This window comes from Lissotriton helveticus, chromosome 10 (assembly GCF_964261635.1).
Source record: "Lissotriton helveticus chromosome 10, aLisHel1.1, whole genome shotgun sequence".
Lineage (NCBI taxonomy): Eukaryota > Metazoa > Chordata > Amphibia > Caudata > Salamandridae > Lissotriton > Lissotriton helveticus.
The window spans coordinates 133,336,047-133,360,836 of NC_136071.1; the positions used below are offsets into that span (position 1 = coordinate 133,336,047).

Genomic DNA, 24,790 nt, shown 5'->3' on the forward strand with positions numbered 1-24,790 from the left:
GAAATCAGGACATTTTTTTCTAACAAGTTATTCAAAAGGAGACTGAAAAATCCAATATTTGAGCAGCACCTCCCTCTTTCACAACCACAGTACTGAGAGGCCCTCTCAGCAGCACCCCTAAACTGAGTGAAAGACAGCTCTATAGTCCCTGGTCTTTTCTTCACTCAATGCTCTCATCATTCTATCAATCTCCACTTCCCATTTTTTAACCTGAACCCTAACATTCTATTGTCCTCCTTGACTGTCGAATGTGGCACATATTTTCGCCCTACGTCAACATGTTATGCACACTACTCTTAAATGACTTTGTGTTTGTTCCTATTATTCATTTGATGTAAAGCACTCCGACACCCTCTGTGTGTGGTAACTGCTAAAGAAGTCTGTTAAATAAATATATAAATATGAAAAATAAAGTTACCCATATTCGCAAACTACATTACTTTTCTATATACGTGTCTAGACTTTTGTGCACCCCTGCCTTGAAAAGGTCAAAAGAATGTCTCATTTGTTTGTTCACAATTTATTATTGCTTCCTTATACTTATTCTCTTGATGTATTTTCATTGTAAAATTCAATAAAAAATGTCAACACAAAAAAAAAGTTCAAACTTTGCATGCTAAGTTAGGAACTCTTGCCACAATGAAGAAGTGCAACATTTTCCAACTACACCGAATTCACAGCTGCATCTACATGGTGATGCTATCTGGCAGGTTCCTTGCTGCAGAATCACTCATGTTACGGACAACTCAGATTCACGGGGTCCCAGAGTCACTTGGGTGGCCCAGGGTTAGGCGAAAGCAGAGGGGAGTCTGGGAGCCATATGAGCAATGCAGGACTTGTAGTCAAGTGTGGTGACTTGCAGTAAGGCCCTGGAAACTTCCATCAAGTGCCTGCAGCCCACCCATGGCTCTCAGGAGCCCTTTCCTAAAGTAGGAGCGGGTTGCCACTCCAGAAAAGGGCACACTGAGCAAAGTTTGCAACACTTTTTGTAAACATTTACAAGTTGAGTGTCACTCGTTTCACCATGTCTCAGTCATACCCGCACCAAAAATCATCTAAAACGGAAGAACATTGAGGACGCTATAGAATAATATAGACCTGAGTCTTATTATTCAGGTTGATGAAACTGAGAGTGCATTTGGTGCCAAAATCCATAAATTAAATACGCCCACATAAAGCCCATCACCCATGAATGTATTTCATCACTGGGTTTTCACTGCATTGTCAAAATATCAAAATTGCACCTGGCAAAAAAAATAACTGCCCCTGATGAAAAAAAAAACGTTATGGCATCATTTTACCATGTGTAGTTTCATGGAAAGTTCCTATCAGCTCTTGACAAACACAATAGTATGATGGACGGAGTGCTGAGGATTTACAGACACTCACACCCAGTCACAGATGTGGGTTTGATACATGATCGTCTGCTCACTAAGCCACCCCAGTTTGGGCGCAGCCGTATGCAAATCAGTCTTGACCCTGTTCCTCATGGGAACATTCCAGCCCGAACTGCCAGGTCAGGTCATCCCTGGACAGAAAATAAGCATTGAGGGACCGGTTTCATGGTTCCACCCTTCATCAGCCAGGCTAGTTGAATCCAGTGGCAAAGTGAGCAAGAGACCCACGTCACTTAGGGCGAACATACCAAACACAATAAGATGATGGACGAAGTGCTGAAACTTTTCAAACACTACACTCACCCCCAGATCTGGGTTTAATCCATCATCGTTCTTCTGCTCACTAAGCCACCTCAGTTTGTACCCTTCCATATGCAGAAATGAAGAAATCAAACTTTGTTCCACAAGAAACGAAGAAGGAGAATGAGAGAGCTGTGGGTACTGGAACCATATGATACTTTGTTGAAAAGAAATATGATTTATTATAATTATGGAAATCTGGTAAATCAAAGCCCCAATTAGTCTTAGCTGTATAATTTCTTATAATTTATACAGGGATGTTTAGCTTTTCAAATACATTTAGAAATAAGTTTATCATAATAAAATTGAAGAGGGAGTTGAATAGGTATCATAGAAAGAAGATAAAATATTTTAGGAGCAATGACCATTTTCATTGTATCAAATTCACCCCACCAAGATAAATGTAGAACATTTATGAATTTTGTCTTTGATATGATTGATAATATCATCACAATTCAAGGTAATCAACTGTTTAATGGTGCGAGAAAATAAAATACCAAGATATTTTATCCTGTCTTTATGCCATACTATTTCTTTATTTGGTAGCATATCAAGGATACAAGAAACATTCAACGGAAATCATTCTCTTTTATTAGTATTTAAAGTATATCCAGAAATCTGAGAATACTTATGAATTAGATTTAATAATGGCGGAATGGAGAATTCTGAATTAGCAACATATTAGAGTGCATCATCAGCATAAGCTAACGTTTTAATTGAAACATTATTTATGAGAAGACCTTCGATTTCCACTGAAATCCTGATGGCAATAAGTAACGGTTCAATTGCTAGAAGAAAAGCGAAAGGGGACAACCTTGCCTAGCACCCCTAAAAAGGAAATAATTATCAGAAATGTTACCATTAATGAAGAGTTTGGCAGAGGTTCCAGAGTAAAGAGTGGAAATCATATTAATAAACACATTACCAAAATTAAACATATATAATGTACGGAAAAGATATTGCCAATAGACGTTTATCAAATTCTTTAACTGTATTTGGCACTAAAATACCAGATGGGATCTGGACCCCGTGAACGCAACGACGCCCTACACCGCTACGATGCCAGAACCCTCCACGCACTCAACACCGGATGATCACACACCTGCTTCCTGGCCGCCCGAAGAGCACTCACAGAGATTTCACCTGCCGGAACTGTAGCTTCACACGCATCCGCCACACCATGCTGCCGACCAGAAAGAACCCAACCACCTCAGATGCATCCTTCTCAACACCCGCTCCGCCCGCAAACACGCTGTTGAACTCTGGGACCTACTCGACTCAACCTCCCCAGATGTCGCCTTCCTGATGGAGACCTGGCTGAACCCTGCCTCTGCACCTGACATAGAAATAGCCATCCCGGAAGGCTACAAGATCACCCGCAGGGACTGCACCAATGGAGCAGGAGGAGGAATCACCATCATCCACAGGAACACTTTCAGTCTCGACCAACACCGACGACACCTTCAGCACCTCCGAACACCTACACTTCCAGATCCACACCGACCCCATCACCACCCTCAGAGGAACCCTCATCTACAGACCCCCCGGATCCAGACCACAGTTCAGCGACTCCATCGCCGACTTCATCAGCACACACGCCCTCGCCTCCACAGACTACATCCTCCTCGGGGACCTAAACTTCCACCTCGAGAACAACAACGACACCAACTCCACCACCCTCATCGACAACCTAGCCAAACTCAGACTCAGACAACTCGTCACAATACCCACCCACTCCGCCGGTCACACGCTTGACCCCATCTTCTCAGCAAGCCCCCACGTCTCCTTCAACCACACCACCAAACTCCACTGGACCGACCATCGCTGCATCCACTTCACCTTCAAGAAACTCACCACGCACCACCGCACCCAACAGATGCCTCGCCACTGCTGGAGCAAAGCCACCGAAGACCAGCTAACCACCACGCCCAGAGCCCACCCGCCGACCCCACCGACCCCGACACCGCCGCCCGCAACCACAGATAGTGGATCAATGACTGCGCCAACACCCTCGCCCGAATCAAGAAACCCTCCAACAGTCCCACCAACAAGAAAGCCAGCTGGTTCACTGAAGACCTCCGGGTCTCCAAGCAAACCTGCCAAAAGCTGGAGAAGATCTGGCTCCGTGAACGAACACCGGACAGTCACGCAGCCCACAAGAACGCCACCCGCAGACCCCATCACCTCATCAGATCTGCCAAAAGTGACTCCTTCAAAGACCGTCTAGACAATAACGCGCACAACAGCAAAGAGGTCTTTAACATCGTGAAGGAACTCTCCAACCGCAGCTCCAACACCAACGACATTCCACCCTCGCAAGACCTCTGCGACTCGCTGGCCACCTTCTTCAAACGCAAGATCGCAGACATTCATGACAGCTTCAATGCCACAACCGCCCCGACAACCACTGAGACCTCCGCCCCCACGACCACCATCCGCACCAACCACCTGCTTTCCTGGACCAACATCAACAATGATGACACCATCAAGATCATGAACACCATCGACTCTGGATATCCGTCAGACCCATGCCCACACCACATCTTCAACAAAGCCAGCACAGCCATCACACCCCATCTCCGGAAAGTCATCAACACCTTCTTCGAGACAGCAACTGTCCCGGAGAGCTGGAAGCACGCCGAGATCAACGCCTTACTCAAGAAACCCAAGGCGGATCCCAAGGACCTCTAGAACTTCCGGCCCATCTCCCTGCTCCCGTTCCCGGCAAAGGTCATCGAGAAGACTGTCAATGAACAACTGACCTGCCACCTCGAGGAGAACAACATCCTGCACCCTTCCCAGTCCGGGCACCGCAGCAACCACAGCACCGAGACTGCCCTCATCGCCGCCACCGATGACATCAAGTCCCTGCTGAACAACGGAGAAACGGCGGCCCTCATCCTCCTGGACCTGTCAGCCGCCTTCAACACGATCTGCCACCACACACTACGAACACGCCTCCGCAAAGCTGGGATCCAAGAGAAGGCTCTGACTGGACCACCTCCTTCCTCTCCGGCAGCACACAGAGCGTCCGCCTTCCCCCCTTCCGCTCCGGAGCCACTGAGATCATCTGTGGCGTACCCCAGGGGTCATCCCTCAGCCCAACTCTGTTTAACATCTACATGGCTCTGCTCACCCACGTCGCCTGTCGGCACGACCTCAACATCATCTACTATGTCGATGACAGCCAGCTGATCATCTTCCTCACCAAGGACCCCCACACCGTCAAAACCATCCATCACGAAGGAATGAAGGCCGTCGCTGAATGGATGAGGAACAGCCGACTGAAGCTGAACTTGGACAAGATGGAGGTCCTCATCCTCGGATCCACCCCTTTGGCATGGGATGACCCCTGGTGGCTGACCGCACTGGGAACCGCCCCAACACCCACCGACCACGCACGCAACCTAGGGGTCATCCTCGACTCCACCCTCTCCATGACTAAACAGGTCAATGTCGCCTCCTCCTGCTTCAACACCCACCGCATGCTCTGCAGGATCTACAAGTGGATCCCCACTGAAACGGGAAGAACGGTCACCCAGGCCCTCGTCAGCAGCAGGTTGGACTACGGAAACACCCTCTATGCAGGAGCCTCGGCCAAACTCCTGAGATGGCTCCAATGCATCCAGAACGCCTCTGCACGCCTGATCCTCAACTTCCCTCGCCGCAGCCACTTCACACCCCACCTGAGAGACCTGCACTGGCTCCCGGTCAACAAGAGGATAACCTTCTAGCTCTTCACCAATGGACACAAGGCACTCCACAACACCGGACCAATGTACCTCAACAGACGACTCAGCTTCTACACCCCCACCGGCCAGCTTCGCCCCGCCAACCTTGCCCTCGCCAGTCCCCCACTTCCAAAGAGCGACCTCCGGCGGCAGCTCGTTCTCCCACCTCGCCGCCAAGACCAGGAACACCCTCCCCGTCCACCTACGGCAGACCCAAGACCAAACTCCTCAAGACCTGGCTTTTGGAGCAGAAGCAGCATTCCCCACCCCAGCGCCTTGAGACACTCACGGGAGAGTAGTGCGCGTTACGAATTATATGATTGATTGATTGATTGATCTATAACGACTGACCCGATTCAATAGCATGGAACAATAATCTTACATTATTTACAGAATGTCTATGTTGGACCCGGCCCTTTTTGGCAGGTTCACCCCAAAACATTTTGCTTTTGCCTAGCCTGTTTCTGTAGCCTGGTGTTGGTGATTTTAGGTCTCTGCGCACTTTTTCACTGTGGTCCAGTGTTTCAGTTTTTTTTCAGTTTAAATAGCTTTATTCGATTTTGCACAAAATCATAAAAGCACAGATGCATTACAATACATTTGATATCAAGTTAAAAGGTAAACCTTAAAAACAATCACAATAAACATTATATCACATCATATAAAAACATTCGAGAATCAGGGGGCAAGAAATAAATTGATGGCTAAATAAGACTAAGCTCCAAAAGTGTTGCTTTTTAGAAATATCCTGACCATACATTGTCTTCCTTAGGGCTATTAAGGTACTCAGATATGATGCCACTGCTTTGACCTCAAAAACTGTTTCCAACGACTTCAGCTTGTGATAGGCAGCTCTACATCCCCTGATGCCCCATTTAATAAAAATAGGTTTTAACCCCTTCCATGCTAATGACGAGCTCATCTCGTCATGCAGTACACTGGTCGTGTGCTTATGACGAGCTGAGCTCGTCATGAACCATGGAAATCTGTAAAGTTCAGCACCGAGCGGGAATTGCTCTAGCAGTCAAGGTGTTAAAAAAAATTTACTTAGCGCCAAATAAAATCTACAAAAGAGAACAGAATGAATGTTTGATTGGTCTGAAGACCCATCACAGGGACATTTTACCAACTGTTTTGACCAATTATTGCAATTAGGGAACGTTATCAAACGATAAAATATATCTGCCCGAAATCGGGTCAACAGCATTCTCGCAAAAGGGCTACAGTCTATGGTTAAATACAGTTTAATTCCTCTTTGAAGGAGAAGCGCCTCGTTTGCCTTGTGCATATATTTCTCTTTTTCGGCGATCCACCTTTTGTTATCCAGATATTCTAATGTAATCTTTTTAAGGATACGCCTTGGGATGGATTCCAAACATGCAGGATTTTCAAAATATTCTTTGTGGCCGATGTCTATGGCCATATTTCTTACATAGCGTAGCCATTTAATATTTTTTGCTCCCTCTAATTTTAGGCAGTCTAAAATAACCTCCCTGTTCAGGGATGTTTCCGGGGTAGTCCAAATCTTATGCCACAGAAGAAGGGGACTAGATTTAATTGTGTCTTCTCTATAGGAGATCGCCAGTTCTCTGTGGCTGAAAAGGATAGACAGTGATTTGGGTGTTGCAAGGAGATAGTGTAAGAAATCGTTTTCTGTCAGTTGTAACTGGTCGGTTTTAATAAAACCCCAGATCCCAGCGCCATATGTGCCGGTGGAAACACATTTTGCTTTATATGTATGTATTAGTTCCTTAACAGGGCGGCCCCCTAGTTTCCTGGCAAAAATTTTTAGAGCTCCACTTGCTCTACTAAATGCCAGATTTCTAGCATGGACCGCGCCTTTACCCAGTTCCCTTTACTGTCAAAGTTTACACCCAGATAACAGAAATTAGTTGCGTTTTCTATCTTTTTCTGGTTCAGAAAGATTGCCTTAGTGGGTTTCCGAGTGGCACTACATCTCATGGAGTATGTCTTTGACACATTAATTGTAAGCCCGCGTGTGTTCATGTATTTCGAGAATTCCACTACCGCCCTCTGCATGGCAATAGAAGTATGAGATACTATTGCAGCATCATCTGCATATAAGAGGATCGGGGTAGAAATCCCTCCTACTACTGGGTAATCAAACTGGAAGTTCTTCAGGTGATCCGCCACACTATTTATATATAAAATGAAGAGGGAGGGTGCAAGAATGCACACTTGCCTTACTCCCCGATTAATACTAAATCTGTCTGAGCATGCCCCATCCCTCCCATATCTTACTCTCGCCCCTGCGTTCCTATACAGCTCCTTAATGAATTGTATGATCTGATTGTCTATGCCTATAGTTGTCAATGTGTCCCACAACAAATATGGTCAACACAGTCGAACGCAGAGCTTAACTCTACGAATGTTACATGTAGACTTTCGTTCTTTGCCTGGGTATACTTGGCAATTAACAGTGCCAAGTTAAGGCTCTGCTCTATTGTGCCCTTCCATGGGCGGAAGCCATACTGAAAAGAGGTTATAACGTTATTTTCCTCCGCCCAGTCCTGGAGCCTATTTAATATGATCCTGCCTGCTACCTTCATCAAGGCGTCCAAAAGCGATATCGGGCAGTAGCAGGCAGGATCATTCCTGTTTCCCTTTTTAAAAATTGGCACCACTATTGCCTCTGGCCATGTGGGAATAAAACCTACAACATTAATACTATTTAAAACGTTAGTTAATAAGGGTGACCACAATTTCAGTTCGCTTTTATAAATATCAATAGGGACACCATCAGGTCCTGGTGCCTTCCCTGACGCACTATCATTGATGGCCCTTAGTACCTCTTTGTGATCAAAAACTATTCCCGTTGGGAACCGGTCAGGGGACTCCTGGGTTGCAGTGGTATTAACACTCTTCCTTAAGTTAGGGTTCTTATACAAACTTGAAAAATGTTCTATCCATACATCTCCTGGTACTGCAATATCTATTATGTCTGTGTCTTTGTCCGGATAGAAGGGAGCATTAACTGCCTTCCAAAAAGCGATGTTGTCATTTTTCTGGCAGGCTACATGTAAACTTTCCCAAAGTTCGTGCTTTAATTCTCGCCTCCTAGCAACTAGGGCGGTTCGATAGAGCTTCCGTGCCTCTCTAACATGATCCGTAGATCTTGGTGTTTCATGCAGAACGGTTATTAAGTTGGTGTGTGCTCCCGAGCATTCTTTGTTAAACCAACCCTTTACTTTGCGGTAGAGATTTTTATGGGGTCTTAATAAAAGGTTCTTTATCTCCATGGCAATTACATTAAAGTAAGCTAGAATTTTTTGTGGACCTTCAGAGTCAGACAAACAGATTAATAAATGGTCTGATACTCTAGATATCAGGTTGTTTAAGAACATTTCGGGCTCTACCCTCTCCCACTTGATGGAATAGCCGTTTGTGCTACCCATGGCTATTGATGTATGGTAATCCTCTTCCTTCGTAACAGGCTTTCCTATTACTTGCAGCTCAAAGGAGATGGGGTAATGATCCCCAAAAGCAAGCTTTAGTGTTTCCCAGGTCAAAGCTAACCGTCGATATCTCAGGGATAGGAGTGCGAAATCAATTATCGAATTTGCACCTCTTCCGTTGAATGTTGGTACGAAGGCCTTCATCGGTGAACAGATTTCGTTTAAAAAACCTAGGTCAAACTCATAGATTATAGCGTTTAGTTGGTCTCCTATTCCTGAGAGGGCAAAATGACTTGATTCTTCTATGCTGTTTCCCTTCAAAGGGCAAATGCCCGAGTCATTACCAGTGTAGATAGAACAATTGAAATCCCCTGTCCATAGGAGTGCCAAGTCTCCTGTTCCTATTTTTTCTAAGGCCCCTAAATGCCCCTTTAAACTGGAGAAAATGCCATCCCAGAGAGTAGAATGGGCGTTGTTATAAAAATTAATAATAGCAAGCTTTTTTACTCCCGACCAGGTAACCAATAAGACTTGGAAGAACTCTGCAGAGATAAATCTGATAATTTTAATACCAGATGTATTTGAAATATAAGTGCATAGACAGCCCTTATTTCTGCCTCTAATACTTGGCGTCCCAGGAGTGTTAATAGTTTGGTATCCTTTTAGGTGTGTTTCATGGGTCAACCATGTTTCCTGGAAGCACAAATACTATATTTATGTATTGTGTTTAGCCAGTCAGGATCATTCACTTTATTCTTCAATCCCGCTATATTCATGGACATTATGAGTTGCCCCTTTGGTAGCCTCTTATCCTTATCATTATTGCCACCAATTCCTGCCCCGTTTAATACAACATGATCTTCTCTGTCCTTGCTTGATCCCACTGCGGGTATGGTCCTGGGGGTATCATCAACCACGTTCAGGTTAGCCTCACTAACATGTGGGAGTCAGTCGACCCCCTCCATTCCCATTAATGAGGTAAATCGGTTCATGGTTGGTATATTAGGAGTAGGAAACATCCCAGATCTACTATGTTGATTTACTCTTCTTGGGTGGTCTCCTACTAAAACTTTTGGGTAGAAGTAACTTAGATCTCCAACAGTTATACCCTCTTCATAGCCTCCCGGGTACCAATCTTTTATATAGGTCACTGCCCTATAGTCCCTGAAGTTTATGATGACAGCGTCACCAGGCACCGTTTTTGGTCTTCTTCCCACCCATCCCAACCGTCTAACATGTAAAATTTCTCCGTTTAAGTCAGGGGGTAATGGTCTGTTCACTCCTAACCAGTGAATGACCTTGTTCTTTAGGGTCTGGTGGCTTTCGAACTTCCCATCTAATAGTTCAGGAACCCCTGTTAACACGATGACATAGGGTTCGGCCTCCGGTGGCAGATCTCTATGCTGAGATTGGCCTATTGCAAACACAACAATGATGGACAGAATGTGGATCAATGTCACACATTCACCCCAGTCCAAAGATCTGGGCCCAAATCCATCGTTTTTCCACTCCACACCACCCTGGGTTAGACAATGGCGATATGCAAATCAGCGCTGACCCTGTGCCCCATGGGAACAGTCCAGTCCGAACTACAAAAGCCATGAGATTGGCCTATTGTCAGTTTTTTGTCCAAATGGGAAGTTCTGAGATTGTTACCAAGCTCTGGTTGACTATTCCTATCTTTTTGGCCAGCTCTACTATTATCAAAAATGGTATTATCTTTAATTTGTTCTTGGGCTATTTCCCTGGGCTGTGCAACAATAGTGTCAGTGTGAACTATCGATTGAGTATAACCCCCCTCAAGCAGGTTGGAAGCTTTTACTGTTTTTACAGCTAGCTTTGGCTCATAGGCAGTGAGAAGGTCAGCCTTAGTTGCAAGCTCTTTTATTAACTGGGTATGAGAACTACCCATAGCTGTAAGGGTGCCCAGTTGTTCAGTTATGCGCTTGAGCCTTTCGATTAGTGGTAACACTAGGCTTTTAATTCGTTTTTCCATTTCGTTTATTAGGGTTTGCTGTGATGTAATACTCAGTTGGTCCTGGTCAACATTACTTACTGCAGGACTAATCAAATTCTTGGGGCTCGTAAAGGTCTTATGTGATTTCGCTCGAGTCCCCTTTTGCTTATTAGGGCCCCTTTTTCTTTTTGTAGAGGTGTTCCGCCCAGATATTTTAGTGTTAGTGGTCCTATCGAAGGGGTGGTTACTCGGTATTACTGGAAGGAGTTCCACTTGGGCTGAATCAAGATCTAAGTCCCTAGTATTGTCAGAGCTTGTATCAATGTAGAGGGAATCCTCCTGACTTACTGGCCAGGCAGGTGGGTCTTGTAACTGAGGGGGAATACCTATATCTTGTGTATGTCCTATTATCTTATCTTCCTGTGTCGGGGTCTTGGATGACTGTATAACCCCTAATGATGAGCGTTTATTCACCCATTCTGCTGATATACGATGCTCAGTTAATAGAATTTCTTTTTTCTAGAACAGAGGTGACCCTGGTGATGAAAGAATCCAGGGTCCCTCTTACAGAGCCTCCCACCATTGATTTTCTTCCTAAGCTGGGTACAGAGGTCATGTTAAAGTTTACCTAGGCTCTCAGTACCAACAGCAATAACAGAGGAAGACAAAATGTCTAGCTGTGTAAAGAATGAGTCTTACTACAATAGTCCAAAGTCCCGAATAAGTGCGACCAAAGGGGATAGCCCAGCCCAGCCTTGGCCGGCCCTGGATGGCCGTAGAAGGCCCGCCCTTTGCCCGGGCTTCGCCTGGCGCCGACCCATGCGCGATCCCGCGACACGGGGACTGCTGGATGTTTAAAGGCCCTCCCATCGCAGGTATGACGTCCTTAGGCGTCGCCCCACCAGAAAGGATGCTGGGAAATGGAGCCCCCCGCTCGGCAGCCGCAGATGGCAGGAAGCGGCAGCGGGGGGACTCTCTAGGCAGGTGTTGGCGTCCAGGAATCAGAACCAGCAGCAGTCTCAACACAGGGGGTGAGTGGCTTTGTCCCACAAAAAGAAGTGCAGCACCCGCTCCACCGGGGCTGCTGTATGTTTAAAGGCCCTCCCGTCGCAGGTATGACGTCCTTACGCGTCGCCCCACCAGAAAGGATGCTGGGAAATGGAGTCCCCCGCTCGTAGGCTGCAGATGGCAGGAAGCGGCAGCGGGGGGACTCTCTAGGCAGGTGTTGGCGCCAGGAATCAGAACCAGCGGCAGTCTCAACACAGGGGGTGAGTTGGCTTTGTCCCACAAAAAGAAGTGCAGCGCCCGCTCCACCGGGGCTGCTGGATGTTTAAAGACCCTCCCGTCGCAGGTATGACGTCCTTAGGCGTCGCCCCACCAGAAAGGATGCTGGGAAATGGAGTCCCCCGCTCGGTGGCCGCAGATGGCAGGAAGCGGCAGCGGGGGGACTCTCTAGGCAGGTGTTGGCGTCCAGGAATCAAAACCAGCAGCAGTCTCAACACAGGGGGTGAGTTGGCTTTGTCCTAAAAAAAGAAGTGCAGCGCCCGCTCCACCGGGGCTGCTGGATGTTTAAAGGCCCTCCCGTCGCAGGTATGACGTCCTTAGGCGTCGCCCCACCAGAAAGGATGCTGGGAAATGGAGTCCCCCGCTCGGCGGCCGCAGATGGCAGGAAGCGGCAGCGGGGGGGACTCTCTAGGCAGGTGTTGCCGTCCAGGAATCAGAACCAGCAGCAGTCTCAACACAGGGGTGAGTTGGCTTTGTCCCACAAAAATAAGTGCAGTGTAAAGTGCGTGCGCTCTCTGTGTGTGTGGTGAGTGACCTGCCCTCCCATAGGAATGCATGGGGAATATGTGTGACCATGGTAGTTCCTGATGTGTGGGGAGTGCAGGGTCGAGTTTGGTATATGGGAGCTGGTGAGATTGAATGCTGCGCAATGATGAGTGCGGCGTGAATGTGTCTAGTGTGGAAGTGCCACTTCTAGACATGGGTGTGCGTGTGTAGTGAGTGTGCTGGCACGTGATTGGCTGGAGCTGGCTGGTGAGCCTGGCTCCAGGAGTCTGGATGGGTCTGCCCCAGTGGTGAGTGGAGAGATTAACATGCTGATGTGAGGGAGGGGTGCACCTGGGACCTGAATAGGGCTGGGCTTTCCCCACACAATGCTGGCTCCGCCTCCTGTGGTGCGACTGATGACCCTAGCCTGACTAGTGAATGGGAGGGATGGCTGAGCACATCAAGAGTGCTCCCAAACCAGCTGCGCCTGGTTTTCCCCCCACCCTGCAGACACAGACAAAGGGAAATGCTGTATAAAAAGGGTGCTGTGACATACTGAAGATGTTCTTGTTCTTAACTAAGCATGGGCGTAAAATCCGTTCCGCTCGCGGAATTTGCGGATTTTCGGTACATTCGCAATCCGCGAACTCTAGCGAATTTGTCGAAAATCCGTCAATTCGCACGCGGCGGATTTTTTTGCTTGGTGATACAATATTGCGGCGCGCGGCGTGGCGCACGGCGTTCACTTTCCGTCATTCAGCGTTTGCCGAGTTGTTTTTCTCTATATTTTGCGAGTGCTGCGCCATTTTGGATCTTGCTGCGGGTTCCCGCGGGAGTTGGCGCCCGCGAATACGTCATCGCGGCTTGCCACCTTACCTTGCACAGCACGCATCGCGAGAGTTCGCAATTGCGAACACGTAGGTGCGGCGGGCAGGAACAATCTCGCACTCGCGAAATAGAGATTTTGCAATTCTGCACAAGAAATCCACCAGCAAACAGCATAAACCTTCATAAAATGATGATTTTTATCAGAATCACTCCTCAGGTTGACATTTGCCTGCCCTTTTTAGGTCGAGCCTGGAATTCGCATCCGAAGGATGCGTCCAGGTGGAGACTTATAGTTAGCTGACTCGGGGGAATGAAGGACAAGAAACTGCCACGCGCTTCTCTTCGGCTGGATTACACTGCGTGCACGTGCCCTTCTTTCAGCATGTTTCGTTGTCTGTGTGAGCGTGCTTTTGGTTTCGTTTCTTCATTTCAGAGCGCTTTCAGGCACACTCACACGCACGCAGGCAGGCACACACACGCGCGCATGCACACACATACAGGCACCCCCCCTTACGTAACCGGGCTCGCACCATCTGCCACAGACACACACACAAGCGCAGACACGCACGCACACACACACACATACAGAGACACCCGTCGCACACACAAGCGCTCCTCCCCCCTCCAACTAAGCTCCATTTAGGGACGGCTTCTATATATTACGCGAATCCCCCACTTACCGGGTCTGAGGCAGGCTTCCAGCTGAATGGCGGCTGGCTGCTGTTTCCGTGCAGTTTCAGTCCGGCAGCACGACGCGGGACTCTCTCCTCAGTCACGGGGGCCCCGCACTGCCATCTGCTGCTCTTCACCCGGGCCCCCTCCTGGGACCCGGGACTTCAGCTCCCACATTTCTTTTCTTGCGCCGGGGCCCCCTCTTCACCACGGGGGCCCCGGAAGGAGACAGGCGCTGCCTACAGCGTCCACATGGGCCTCCACTGGCCATGAGCCGCAGAGCATGCGCAAGCTGCATGTACGGCGCATGCGCGGCCAGCTCTAGGTTTTATTTGGGGGAGAAGAGTCAGCACTGTGTGCCGGGTGTTTGGCTTTTTTTCTGTGGCTTTTTTTTAATGGAAGATCCTCCGTCGTGAGACGGTAGGTAAGTCTTGCTGTATTGATGCTTTGAGTTGGTGAATTTTCGGCAATTGACTCTGGCATGGCGCGGCCCGTAAATTGCAAGGTGACTTTATTTGCGAAATGTATCGCTGACTGAAAGAGTGAGCATGAGTGGCTGAGGGCTGGAAGAGCTAAAAAGAAGAAATAACTTGTTCGGAGGAACATGTTTTCAGGCGATAGAGTTGGGTCGCATGTCAAGACGGTAGTGTTCATCATTTTCATTCTGAGTTTACACTTAAGCACCAAAAAGTTAGACTACCTCGCCCTGCCAAGTTACGGACTCTAATATGTTCTCAGTCAATACGGAAAATAGGTCTATGTTGTGGATGGGCAGGATATCCTTCAAAGATTAAGATAACGATATTTACTGACATTTTTAATTAGTGTAAATATTTATAAAATACTGTGATTAAACAACACTAACACGTCTCTTGTCATGATGTTAGGACGATGTGACCCATCCAGGAGACGAAGAGTGGGGCATATTATTATTTCTTTCGTTTCTCTTTAAACTCCTCGCAGGCATACACATCTCAAACTACAATCCGTATTTTATACATACTATGCGCATTATTCGTATCGTCTTTTACAGTATAATAGCTTCATTTATGTAGCATGTGGGATATAGCGGTTTTGCCGTTTATGAGTGCGGTCAATCGTGTTGCTGTTACCCATTTTAATGAATGTTATTAAATTTATAAACTTTAGAAGAAATGTAAGCGGAGTTACTTTTGTTGGGATAACACACAGAACCCCCAGTACTTACACACAGACGTCAGCAGTGAGGCATTAACTAATTAATGTCCCTACCTGACTGAATCAGTGCCAGCCATGATTTCCTCACGTCACTGGGCAAAGAGGTGACTACAGTTAACATTTTTTTATTTTACCTGGCAGAGTCGATATTACCTCTGCGTCTCTTGTCCTTGTTTCAGTCAGTACTTCATGTGGGGAATCCTCCATGAGGTGCGGCTCCCGTCTGTCCGCCCTTAGCTTTATTCGGCCCTATGTTCTCGCAGCCCCCCTCCTGCCCTCGGTCACTAGCCTGTTCACAGCCCTTCCTTCACTCTCACCTCTCCTCGAACTCTCCCCCCTCTGCAGACCTTCACATCCACTGATGCGCCCTCTCCTACGTGCAGCGCCCCAGCTGCCTCCTCAGGCCTCGGTGTCCCTTCCCTTCCTCCACGCCTCTCCCTCTCTTCAGAGGAGGTGCTGCACACCCCAGATCCACGTTCAAACGTATTTTTACCATCGCCCATATTCGAGTTACTCCTTATTCACCGCCTTCCCACCCCTTATCCACTCACCCGCCATTCACCCCTTTCCTGCCCATTCACCACCCTCCTGCCCATTCACCACCGTCCTGCCAAGTCACCCCTCTCCCCCATTCACCACCGTCCTGCCAAGTCACCCCTCTCCCCCATTCACCCCTCTCATCCCCATTCACCCCTCTCCTGCCCATTTCAGTGCTCCTGTCCATTAACCGCTCTCCTGCCCATTCACCGCTCTCCTGCCCATTCACAGCTCTCCTGCCCATTCACCACTCTCCTGCCAATTCACCGCTCTCCTGCCCATTCACTGCTCTCCTGCCCATTCACCGCTCTCCTGCCCAACCACCCCTCTCCTGCCCAACACCCCTCTCCTGCCCAACACCCCTCTCCTGCCCAACACCCCTCTCCTGCCCAACACCCCTCTTCTGCCCAACACCCCACTCCTGCCCAACACCCCACTCCTGCCCAACACCCCACTCCTGCCCAACACCCCTCTCAAACCAGTAAATGCCCAACACCCCTCTCCTGCCCAACACCCCTCTCAAACCAGAAAATCCTCTCCTGCTCATTCACCGCTCTCCTGCCCATCAACGCTCTCCTGCCCATTCACTGCTCTCCTACCCAGTCATCCTCTCCTGCCCAGTCACCCCTCTCCTGCCCAGTCACCCCTCTCCTTCCCACTCACCCCTCTCCTGCCCAGTCACCCCTCTCCTGCCCAGTCACCCCTCTCCTGCCCAGTCATCCCTCTCCTGCCCAGTCACCCCTCTCCTGCCCATTCACAGCTCTCCTGCCCATTCACAGCTCTCCAGCCCATTCACAGCTCTCCAGCCCATTCACAGCTCTCCAGCCCAGTCACCCCTCTCCATCCCAGTCACCCCTCTCCATCTATTGCATCACCACAACATCACTCAGCCCCACCACCGCATCACTCAGGGGCACCACAACATCACTATGCGCTACAACAGCCTCACTGAACGACACAGCATTACTCGTAGCCACCACATCACTCAATGCCAGTACAGCATCAAGCTTTATTCGGCCCTATGTTCTCGCAGCCCCCCTCCTGCCCTCGGTCACTAGCCTGTTCACAGCCCTTCCTCCACTCTCACCTCTCCTCGAACTCTCCCCCCTCTGCAGACCTTCACATCCACTGATGCGCCCTCTCCTACGTGCAGCGCCCCAGCTGCCTCCTCAGGCCTCGGTGTCCCTTCCATTCCTCCACGCCTCTCCCTCTCTTCAGAGGAGGTGCTGCACACCCCAGATCCACGTTCAAACTTATTTTTACCATCGCCCATATTCGAGTTACTCCTTATTCACCGCCTTCCCACCCCTTATCCACTCACCCGCCATTCACCCCTTTTCTGCCCATTCACCACCCTCCTGCCCATTCACCGCCGTCCTGCCAAGTCACCCCTCTCCCCATTCACCCCTCTCATCCCCATTCACCCCTCTCCTGCCCATTTCAGTGCTCCTGTCCATTCTCTGGTCTCTTGCCCATTCACCGCTCTCTTGCCCATTCACCGCTCTCTTGCCCATTCACCGCTCTCCTGCCCATTCACCGCTCTCCTGCCCATTCACCGCTCTCCTGCCCACTCACCGCTCTCCTGCCCACTCACCGCTCTCCTGCCCATTCACCGCTCTCCTGCCCAACACCGCTCTCCTGCCCAACACCCCTCTCCTGCCCAATACCCCTCTCCTGCCCAACACCCCTCTCCTGCCCAACACCCCTCTCCTGCCCAACACCCCTCTCCTGCCCAACACCCCACTCCTGCCCAACACCCCACTCCTGCCCAACACCCCACTCCTGCCCAAAACCCCTCTCCTGCCCAACACCCCTCTCCTGCCCAACACCCCTCTCAAACCAAAAAATCCTCCCCTGCCCAGTCACCCCTCCCCTGCCAAGCCACCCCTCCCCTGCCCAGTCACCCCTCCCCTGCCCAGTCACCCCTCCCCTGCCCAGTCACCCCTCCCCTGCCCAGTCACCCCTCCCCTGCCCAGTCACCCCTCCCCTGCCCAGTCACCCCTCTCCTGCCCAGTCACCCCTCTCCTGCCCAGTCACCCCTCTCCTGCCCAGTCATCCCTCTCCTGCCCAGTCACCCCTCTCCTGCCCATTCACAGCTCTCCTGCCCATTCACAGCTCTCCAGCCCATTCACAGCTCTCCAGCCCATTCACAGCTCTCCAGCCCAGTCACCCCTCTCCAGCCCAGTCACCCCTCTCCAGCACTCACTCTATCCATCTATTGCATCACCACAACACCACTCAGCCCCACCACCGCATCACTCAGGGGCACCACAACATCACTATGCGCTACCACAGCCTCACTGAACGACACAGCATTACTCGTAGCCACCACAACACTCAGTGCCAGTACAGCATCAATCTGTGCAACCATTCAACAACAACTGGTTCAAATATGTTCTCTCAATGTTTCAAGGTTTATTACAAATGTCACAAAAAGATGTTATTTTACTTCTGTTCTTGGATTTTCGTCACAATAAAATACAATGAACTTAATCTTCAAAAAAGTTATTTACAAAAGCTATTGCCATTATAAATTAAAATAACTTTTATTTAAGTATTAATGATTAAAAAAATGAAAAGCCATTGTTATTTGTAATAACAATACATCAAAGTCACGTAAATGCAACACATATTGCATTACAAATGCTATAGGTGTCACATTTGCGAAAGTTAAAACTATTGGCATTATAAATGTCAAAGCTATTAATTTGGCTATTTTCAAAACCAACACTGCCGCGCATGCGCATTTGTTTCCAGGAAAAGGACGCTATTCAAAGAGGGAGCCCCGGACGAGCCCCGGACAAGGTAAGTGCTTTAATATTGTTTTAATCACTGTAATAGCTTAAATAATGTATCTAGGGGAGGGCGGGAGGGAGGCGGGTGGCGGCCGACTCGGCTACGCCCACGGAGTGGGCGTAGTGTTGCCGGCTACGCTGTCTACGCAAAATGCGTAGAAGGCAACACTACGCCTACTCCGTGGGCGTAGCCGAATCGGGCGCCCACCCTTAGTTTTTTGTCGTTTTTTTGGGGGGTGTCTTCTTGGATTTAAACACCATTGAGGCCATGGATGGGCTGGGATTGTGCTGAATTTTGTGCTTTTTGTCGTTTTTTTGGGGCTGCTGGTGGGGCCTTTTGCCCAGGGGTAGTGAGTGGTGCATGGACTGAGTCTGCCTGTGGGGTCTCACTCTCTTTAATGTAAACATCCTGGATGGCATTGGATTGTGGTGATTTTTGTGTGTTTTTCGTTTTTTTTGGGGTGCTACTGTTGATTTGGACTGGCCATGTGGGTGGTGGTGGTGGCCATCTTGAGTGCTGGTACAGGCAACATGTGCTTGGGGTGCAAGGGGCCATTTTGAAGAGAGGCAGTGTCTGAGGCCTGCACTTATTTTGCCTAGCTTTCATCCATTATGCCCAGGGGTAGTGAGTGGTGCATGGGCCTAGTCTTTCTGTGGGGTGTTTTCTTGGATTTAAACACCATTGAGGCCATGGATGGGCTGGGATTGTGCTGAATTTTGTGTTTTTTGTCGTTTATTGGGGGCTGCTGGTGGGGCCTTTTGCCCAGGGGTAGTGAGTGGTGCATGGGCCTTGTCTTTCTGTGGGTTGTCTTCTTGAATTTAAACACCATTGAGGCCATGGATGGGCTGGGATTGTGCTGATTTTTGTGTGTTTTTTCGACTTTTTGGGGTGTATAACTGATGTTCCTCTGTCTTCCATTGCTTGTAGGTGCACAAGAGAACCACCAGTGCCAGGAAGAAGTCCTGCTGCGGTGTGTGCAGCACAACGTCACGTGTGGCCACAGACAACTCTGCAACTTGTGCAACTGCGGCCTGCTGTTCAGAGTGACATCTGAAGAAGATGGCCCCAAAAAAAGTTGCCCTTAGCTCCTCTAGCAAGAAAGTTGCCAGTAAGGAGCAGAAGAAGCAAGTGGCGCCACTTGCCAAGGAGACTGGTGTGATGACGACCGCCACATTTTTTGGGGAAAAAAAAAAGTATGCCTGCTGCAGCAGCGGGGTCTGCTGGGGACCAAGCTGGGAGCAGCACCTCCGCTCCATTGGGCTCAGTGCCACCACCACCACGCCAACTTAGGTCCAAGCCCTTGAGTGCTACAGAGGCAGCCAGTATAGTTGTTCAATCACCATCGACCAGTGATGTTGGCTCATCGCAAGAAAGTAGCAGCAATGTCCCTCAAGAGTCAACACAGGTTGTTGTAACTCATCTGACGAGTGTTGAACAACCACAGCCGCAACAACAATCACATGTGCAAGTAGTACAAGCCCAAGTACATGTGGAAGGAGAGGAGGCGGCGCAAGGAGAGGAGCAAGCAGAGGTGCATGGAGGGGCACAACAAGTGGCCACAATAGTTGTTCCTCCAGAAGTAGGGGCACATCTGGAAATCGACAATCAAGCCGAGGTATCATTCGAGGAAGCCACTCCTCCTGATGATCATTCATTGTCTTCGACATCCCGAGCAAGGAAAAGATCAAGGGTGTTGGTGTCTACATCTTCTTCAAGCCCACCTCCTTCTGATGATCTGGATCTTACTTGGGAACCAGCACCACTGCCGTCTGAGAGTGAGGTTGAGGAGGCACACCATGATCTGACAAAGGTAGCTAAGCGTAAAAGGAAGGTCGTCGAAACTCTCAAAGTTATGGAGTGTGATGACGCTCAACAAGAAGTGGCGTATACTCCTGCTGCTGAAGACTCTCACGACGACGACGCAGTCATCATCACTAACGTCACTGAAGCCCCAGCGGGCATGCAGCAAACAGACATTTTGACCCTAGCCCGACAAGCTGCTGAGCGTGATGATGAAGTCGACGATGAGGCAATGGGAACACCACAATCATTGATGTTAACTAGTACACCACAACCTACCGCTTCCATATTTCTTACTCGCCAGAAGGGACCTCCATCCACCTCGACCTCAATTAGTGATGGTGAAAGTGCACAACGTAGTAAAGTTCAGCAATACACATCCTCCACTTCATCTGGCATTAGCAGCACGACCACCACCAGTATCGCCTCCTCCGGGCCCCACAGACATTACAAGTCCGCAGTTTGGGACTTCTTTACTGTTTCATCAAGAAGGGAAATCATAGCCATTTGTAGCATTTGTAAGCTTGCAGTTAGTCGTGGTAAGCTTGGTAGCAACTATGGGACTGGAGGCCAGAGAGGTCATCTTGAGAGAAAGCACACTGTCCAATGGTTTGCGCACCTAGAGGAGATCAAGAAAGCCCGAATTGCAAGTCATTTGATGATGACGAGGAGGAAGAAGTGTCACACACTTCACTTACACCCAGTACCCCTGGGAGCCACACTAAGAGTGTGGGACAGAGTGAGACACCAATGCGAAAAAGTTCATCAGCGAGCGTAACTGGGTTGAAGAAGTCATCTTCATCATCCCGTAAAATGGTCCAGGGCAACATTAAAACAATGTTGTTTTCAGACGCGCCATATGACCGCAACCACCCAATGGTGCGTCTGTATAACACTAAGCTGGCTAAAATGCTAGCGCTGGATCTTCTACCTTTTTCTTTTGTAGAAGGGGTTGGTTTTCTCGAATTAGTGGCAGCGCTCTGTCCTAAATGGAAGGTTCCTAGCCGGTACTATTTTGCCCGAGTTGCGGTTCCAGCACTACATGAAGATGTGCTGGAGGTGATTGGGGCAGCTTTGCAGAAGAGTGCTGTTCACACTATACATCTCACAACAGACATGTGGACCAGTGGCGCAGGCACTGATTACATGTGCATCACTGCACACTGGGTCTCTTTTTCAGGGGTTAAAGCAAAGCTAAACGCAGGTGCTGACCTGGACCAAGTTTTTAAAGCTGCTCGGAAACATGCAACACTAGCCATGTTTGGCTTGGAGAAACGTCATACAGCAGAAAACATTTTGAATGAGTTCAACACAAAGGTCTTTCACTGGCTGTCTCCAAAAAAACGCGGCATTGGTTATGTTTCCATGGATAATGGCGCCAATGTAGTTAAGGCCATGGAACTGGGGGACTATTTCAGAGTGCCGTGTTTGGCGCACTGTATAAACCTGGTTGTTAAAAAATTCTTGGAGAAAGAAAGTCCAGCATGCCAGTTAGTGGTCACCTGCCGAAAAATGTGCAACCATTTCAGCCATTCTTTTAAGGCCCGGAAGCATCTGAGGAGCCTGCTACATGAACGTCGAATGCCAGTGAAAGCACTCATCCAGGAGGTGCCAACACGTTGGAACTCAACCTTCTACATGCTTGAGCGTCTGTATGAGCAGTTTACGGTACTCGATCAGTATTTCTTAACAATGGGTACAGCTGTGAAGGAGGACCTGAGGTTAAATGCGGCGCAATGGGAGCTAGTTAAAAGCCTGACAGACATGCTTCGTCCTTTTGAGTTCTTCACGCGTGCAGTCAGCAGGGAGGACTGTAATTTGGGAAAAGCTATCCCATTGTTGCGCATGCTGGAGCACAAACTGAAGGCGGTGTCTTCAAAGTTTCAAAACGATGAAGAAAAGCAAGAAGCTTTTGTTTTGGCGGAGAAATTATTAGAGCGTCTACGTGGCGATGAACGTCTTCAAAAGATCCACTCAGAACAGCATTACATTTGTGCTACTATTCTGCATCCACGCTACAAAAAGGCGCTGGCAGGCTCTGCATTATTTCCTTTTAGTGATGAAGATGCTACAAAGTACAAACGTTGGGTAGCCTGGTCAGCCATCAGGTTTGAAAGAGAACGGAAGCAAATTGAAGGAAAAGGCAGTACATCAGCATCAGCAGGCCATCCCCAGTCAGAAGACTCCACTTCTGCACCTGTGGCTGTGGCAGAAGTGACCTCTCAGCCGTTGAAGACACCGGCAACCGCATCATCTGCACCAGACACAACAGAAATATCGGGTGATGAAGAGGATTGGCTAGCTGAGATTGGTTATGGTTCTGAAAAGGTCCGAGCGAAAATTCAGCAAAGTGGAGGAAACGTGGAGAACTTTGAGTCGATGGTGCAGGACTATCTGAATGACTCAACAGAGGTCTATGTTAATGCTGACCCATTGGCGTATTGGCATGGGAAAAAAGAATTGTGGCCAGAGATCTCCCGCCTGGCTATACATTACTTGTCTTGCCCACCCGCAAGCGTGTCTTCTGAACGTGTTTTCAGTGCTGCTGGTGGCATTGTAACTTGCAAACGGACCCGCCTCTCGCCCAAAAATGTGGAGATATTGACAATGATCAAGATGAATGAGCACCTCATACCACCAGATTTCAAAGTACCAGATCGCACGATGGAAGAAGACAAGGAGGACAGCAACTTAGATGAGGGAATTTCTTCTGTGTTAGGTGACACTGACCTACTCCTGCCTGATGATTTCGCAGAGTATGAGGATGAACTCTTCTTTCCTGACACCGAGGCCTGAAAATGAGCCAATGAATTCAGACATTTTCTTTTTCGTACTTATTGACTTTTATTCCTGTGTTTCTGTCTTTCTTTGTTTTGCACAAGTTAATATAATTAAAACTTTAATCACCTGTACTTTTGCTTTTTGGCTGTTTGGGGGTCTTCTACTTGTTTTCGCCTGGGTTGACGGCTCTGGGGCCATTGCTGGGAAGGTCTAATACCGGATAAAACTGGTTTAAACAACATCCACGAGGGAAAAAGGTTTTGCCTTTTCTGACTTTTCGCTCAATGTAGCGTTTTCAGGGGCCTGTTTGGGGGGCTTCCTGGTGTTTGTGGGTGGGTTTCGGGGTCTGGGAGCACTACTGGGTATGGATAGTTTAGATAGCAAGAGGTTTGAAGGAAATCCATGGAGGCAGAGGGGAGTTAGGGCCTAGCTGCAGAGCGCGCGCAGAGTGATTTTGGAAATTTTCACAAAAGTGACAAAGTCCACATTTTTGTACTTTTGCTTTTTGGCTGTTTGGGGGTCTTCTACTTGTTTTCGCCTGGGTTGACGGCTCTGGGGCCATTGCTGGGAAGGTCTAATACCGGAAAAAACTGCTTTTAACAACATCCATGATGAAAAAGGTTTTGGTACTTTTTGTAACTTAGGGTTCGTTAGGGTTAGCCCTAGCAGCAGGATTGCATGTGTTTCGGGGTGTTCTTGGTTTTTGCAACTGAGTTCTGGGGTTTTAGAGCACTCGTGGGAATGTGTAATTTTTGTTGCAAGCGACTTGAAGAAAATCCATGGTGGGAAAGGGGGGATCACTTACTCTGTGAGAGGCACTTAGTGTTGAAAAGATTTAGCCATTTACACTTAAAGGAAGAAAATGACACGGACTTAAGTTTCAGGGAAACAAAATTACTGTTAAACCACCACCCACCAGATTCAAAAGCAGTAGTATTGTGGGAAAGGGGGGATTTGGCATAGTTAAAGAAAGCCTTTGCCACTATTCTTAACTTAGGGCTCGTTAGGCCGGGTTTCAGTCTGTGCAATGGGGAAAAAAGGATGGAGTCAGGCTTCACATTAGCGAGCCGCAATTCAGCATCCGCCAGGCAGGCAGTGGACAGGGTGTCTTCTGGTCACCAACATTGCTGGACGCAGCGTCAGCTGGAATGGAGGAGTGCCGCTAATAAGAGGAATTGTTTGCTGCATGCAACTTACTTACCAAATTCAACAGGACAACTACAACAACATACCGATACAGTATCCATTGTTTTCTTCTCTGAGTGTGACTGCATTTCTTGGATCTCTCTCTGCTTCTAAATTGATCCCTACAGCCATTCTATAGGTTTTACTTCAGCTAATTTTTGAACCTCATTTAATGTAAGAAGTGTTTCTCTGAGTGCAGAGATAGGCAAGTGAAAGCGCTGCAGCCCTGTACTGTCGCATTCTAGTACTACTTACTTTTCAGTAACAATGCATGCAGTAGGGCATGCACTTCATTTATGTCACTTAAAAGATTTATAGTTAGCTTTGTACCCAAAGATTTCTTTATCTTCAATTCTTGTTTGTCAATGCTGTGCTTTTTTTTTCTCTCAACAAAACCTACCCAAAAAGAAACCCCCATTCCCA

The 24,790-nt window shown here is 48.5% G+C and overlaps 1 protein-coding gene across 1 annotated transcript in view; it reads right to left on the reverse strand.

The window, feature by feature from the left end:
* Positions 1 to 1,740: 1,740 nt before the first annotated feature.
* Positions 1,741 to 24,790, reverse strand: part of LOC144783960 (uncharacterized) — a 48,089-nt gene continuing 25,039 nt past the window's right edge. The window contains exon 5 of the mRNA XM_078662689.1: positions 1,741 to 1,854. Within this exon, the coding sequence (XP_078518815.1) occupies positions 1,741 to 1,854 (114 nt within the window). The remainder of the gene's footprint in view (positions 1,855 to 24,790) is intronic.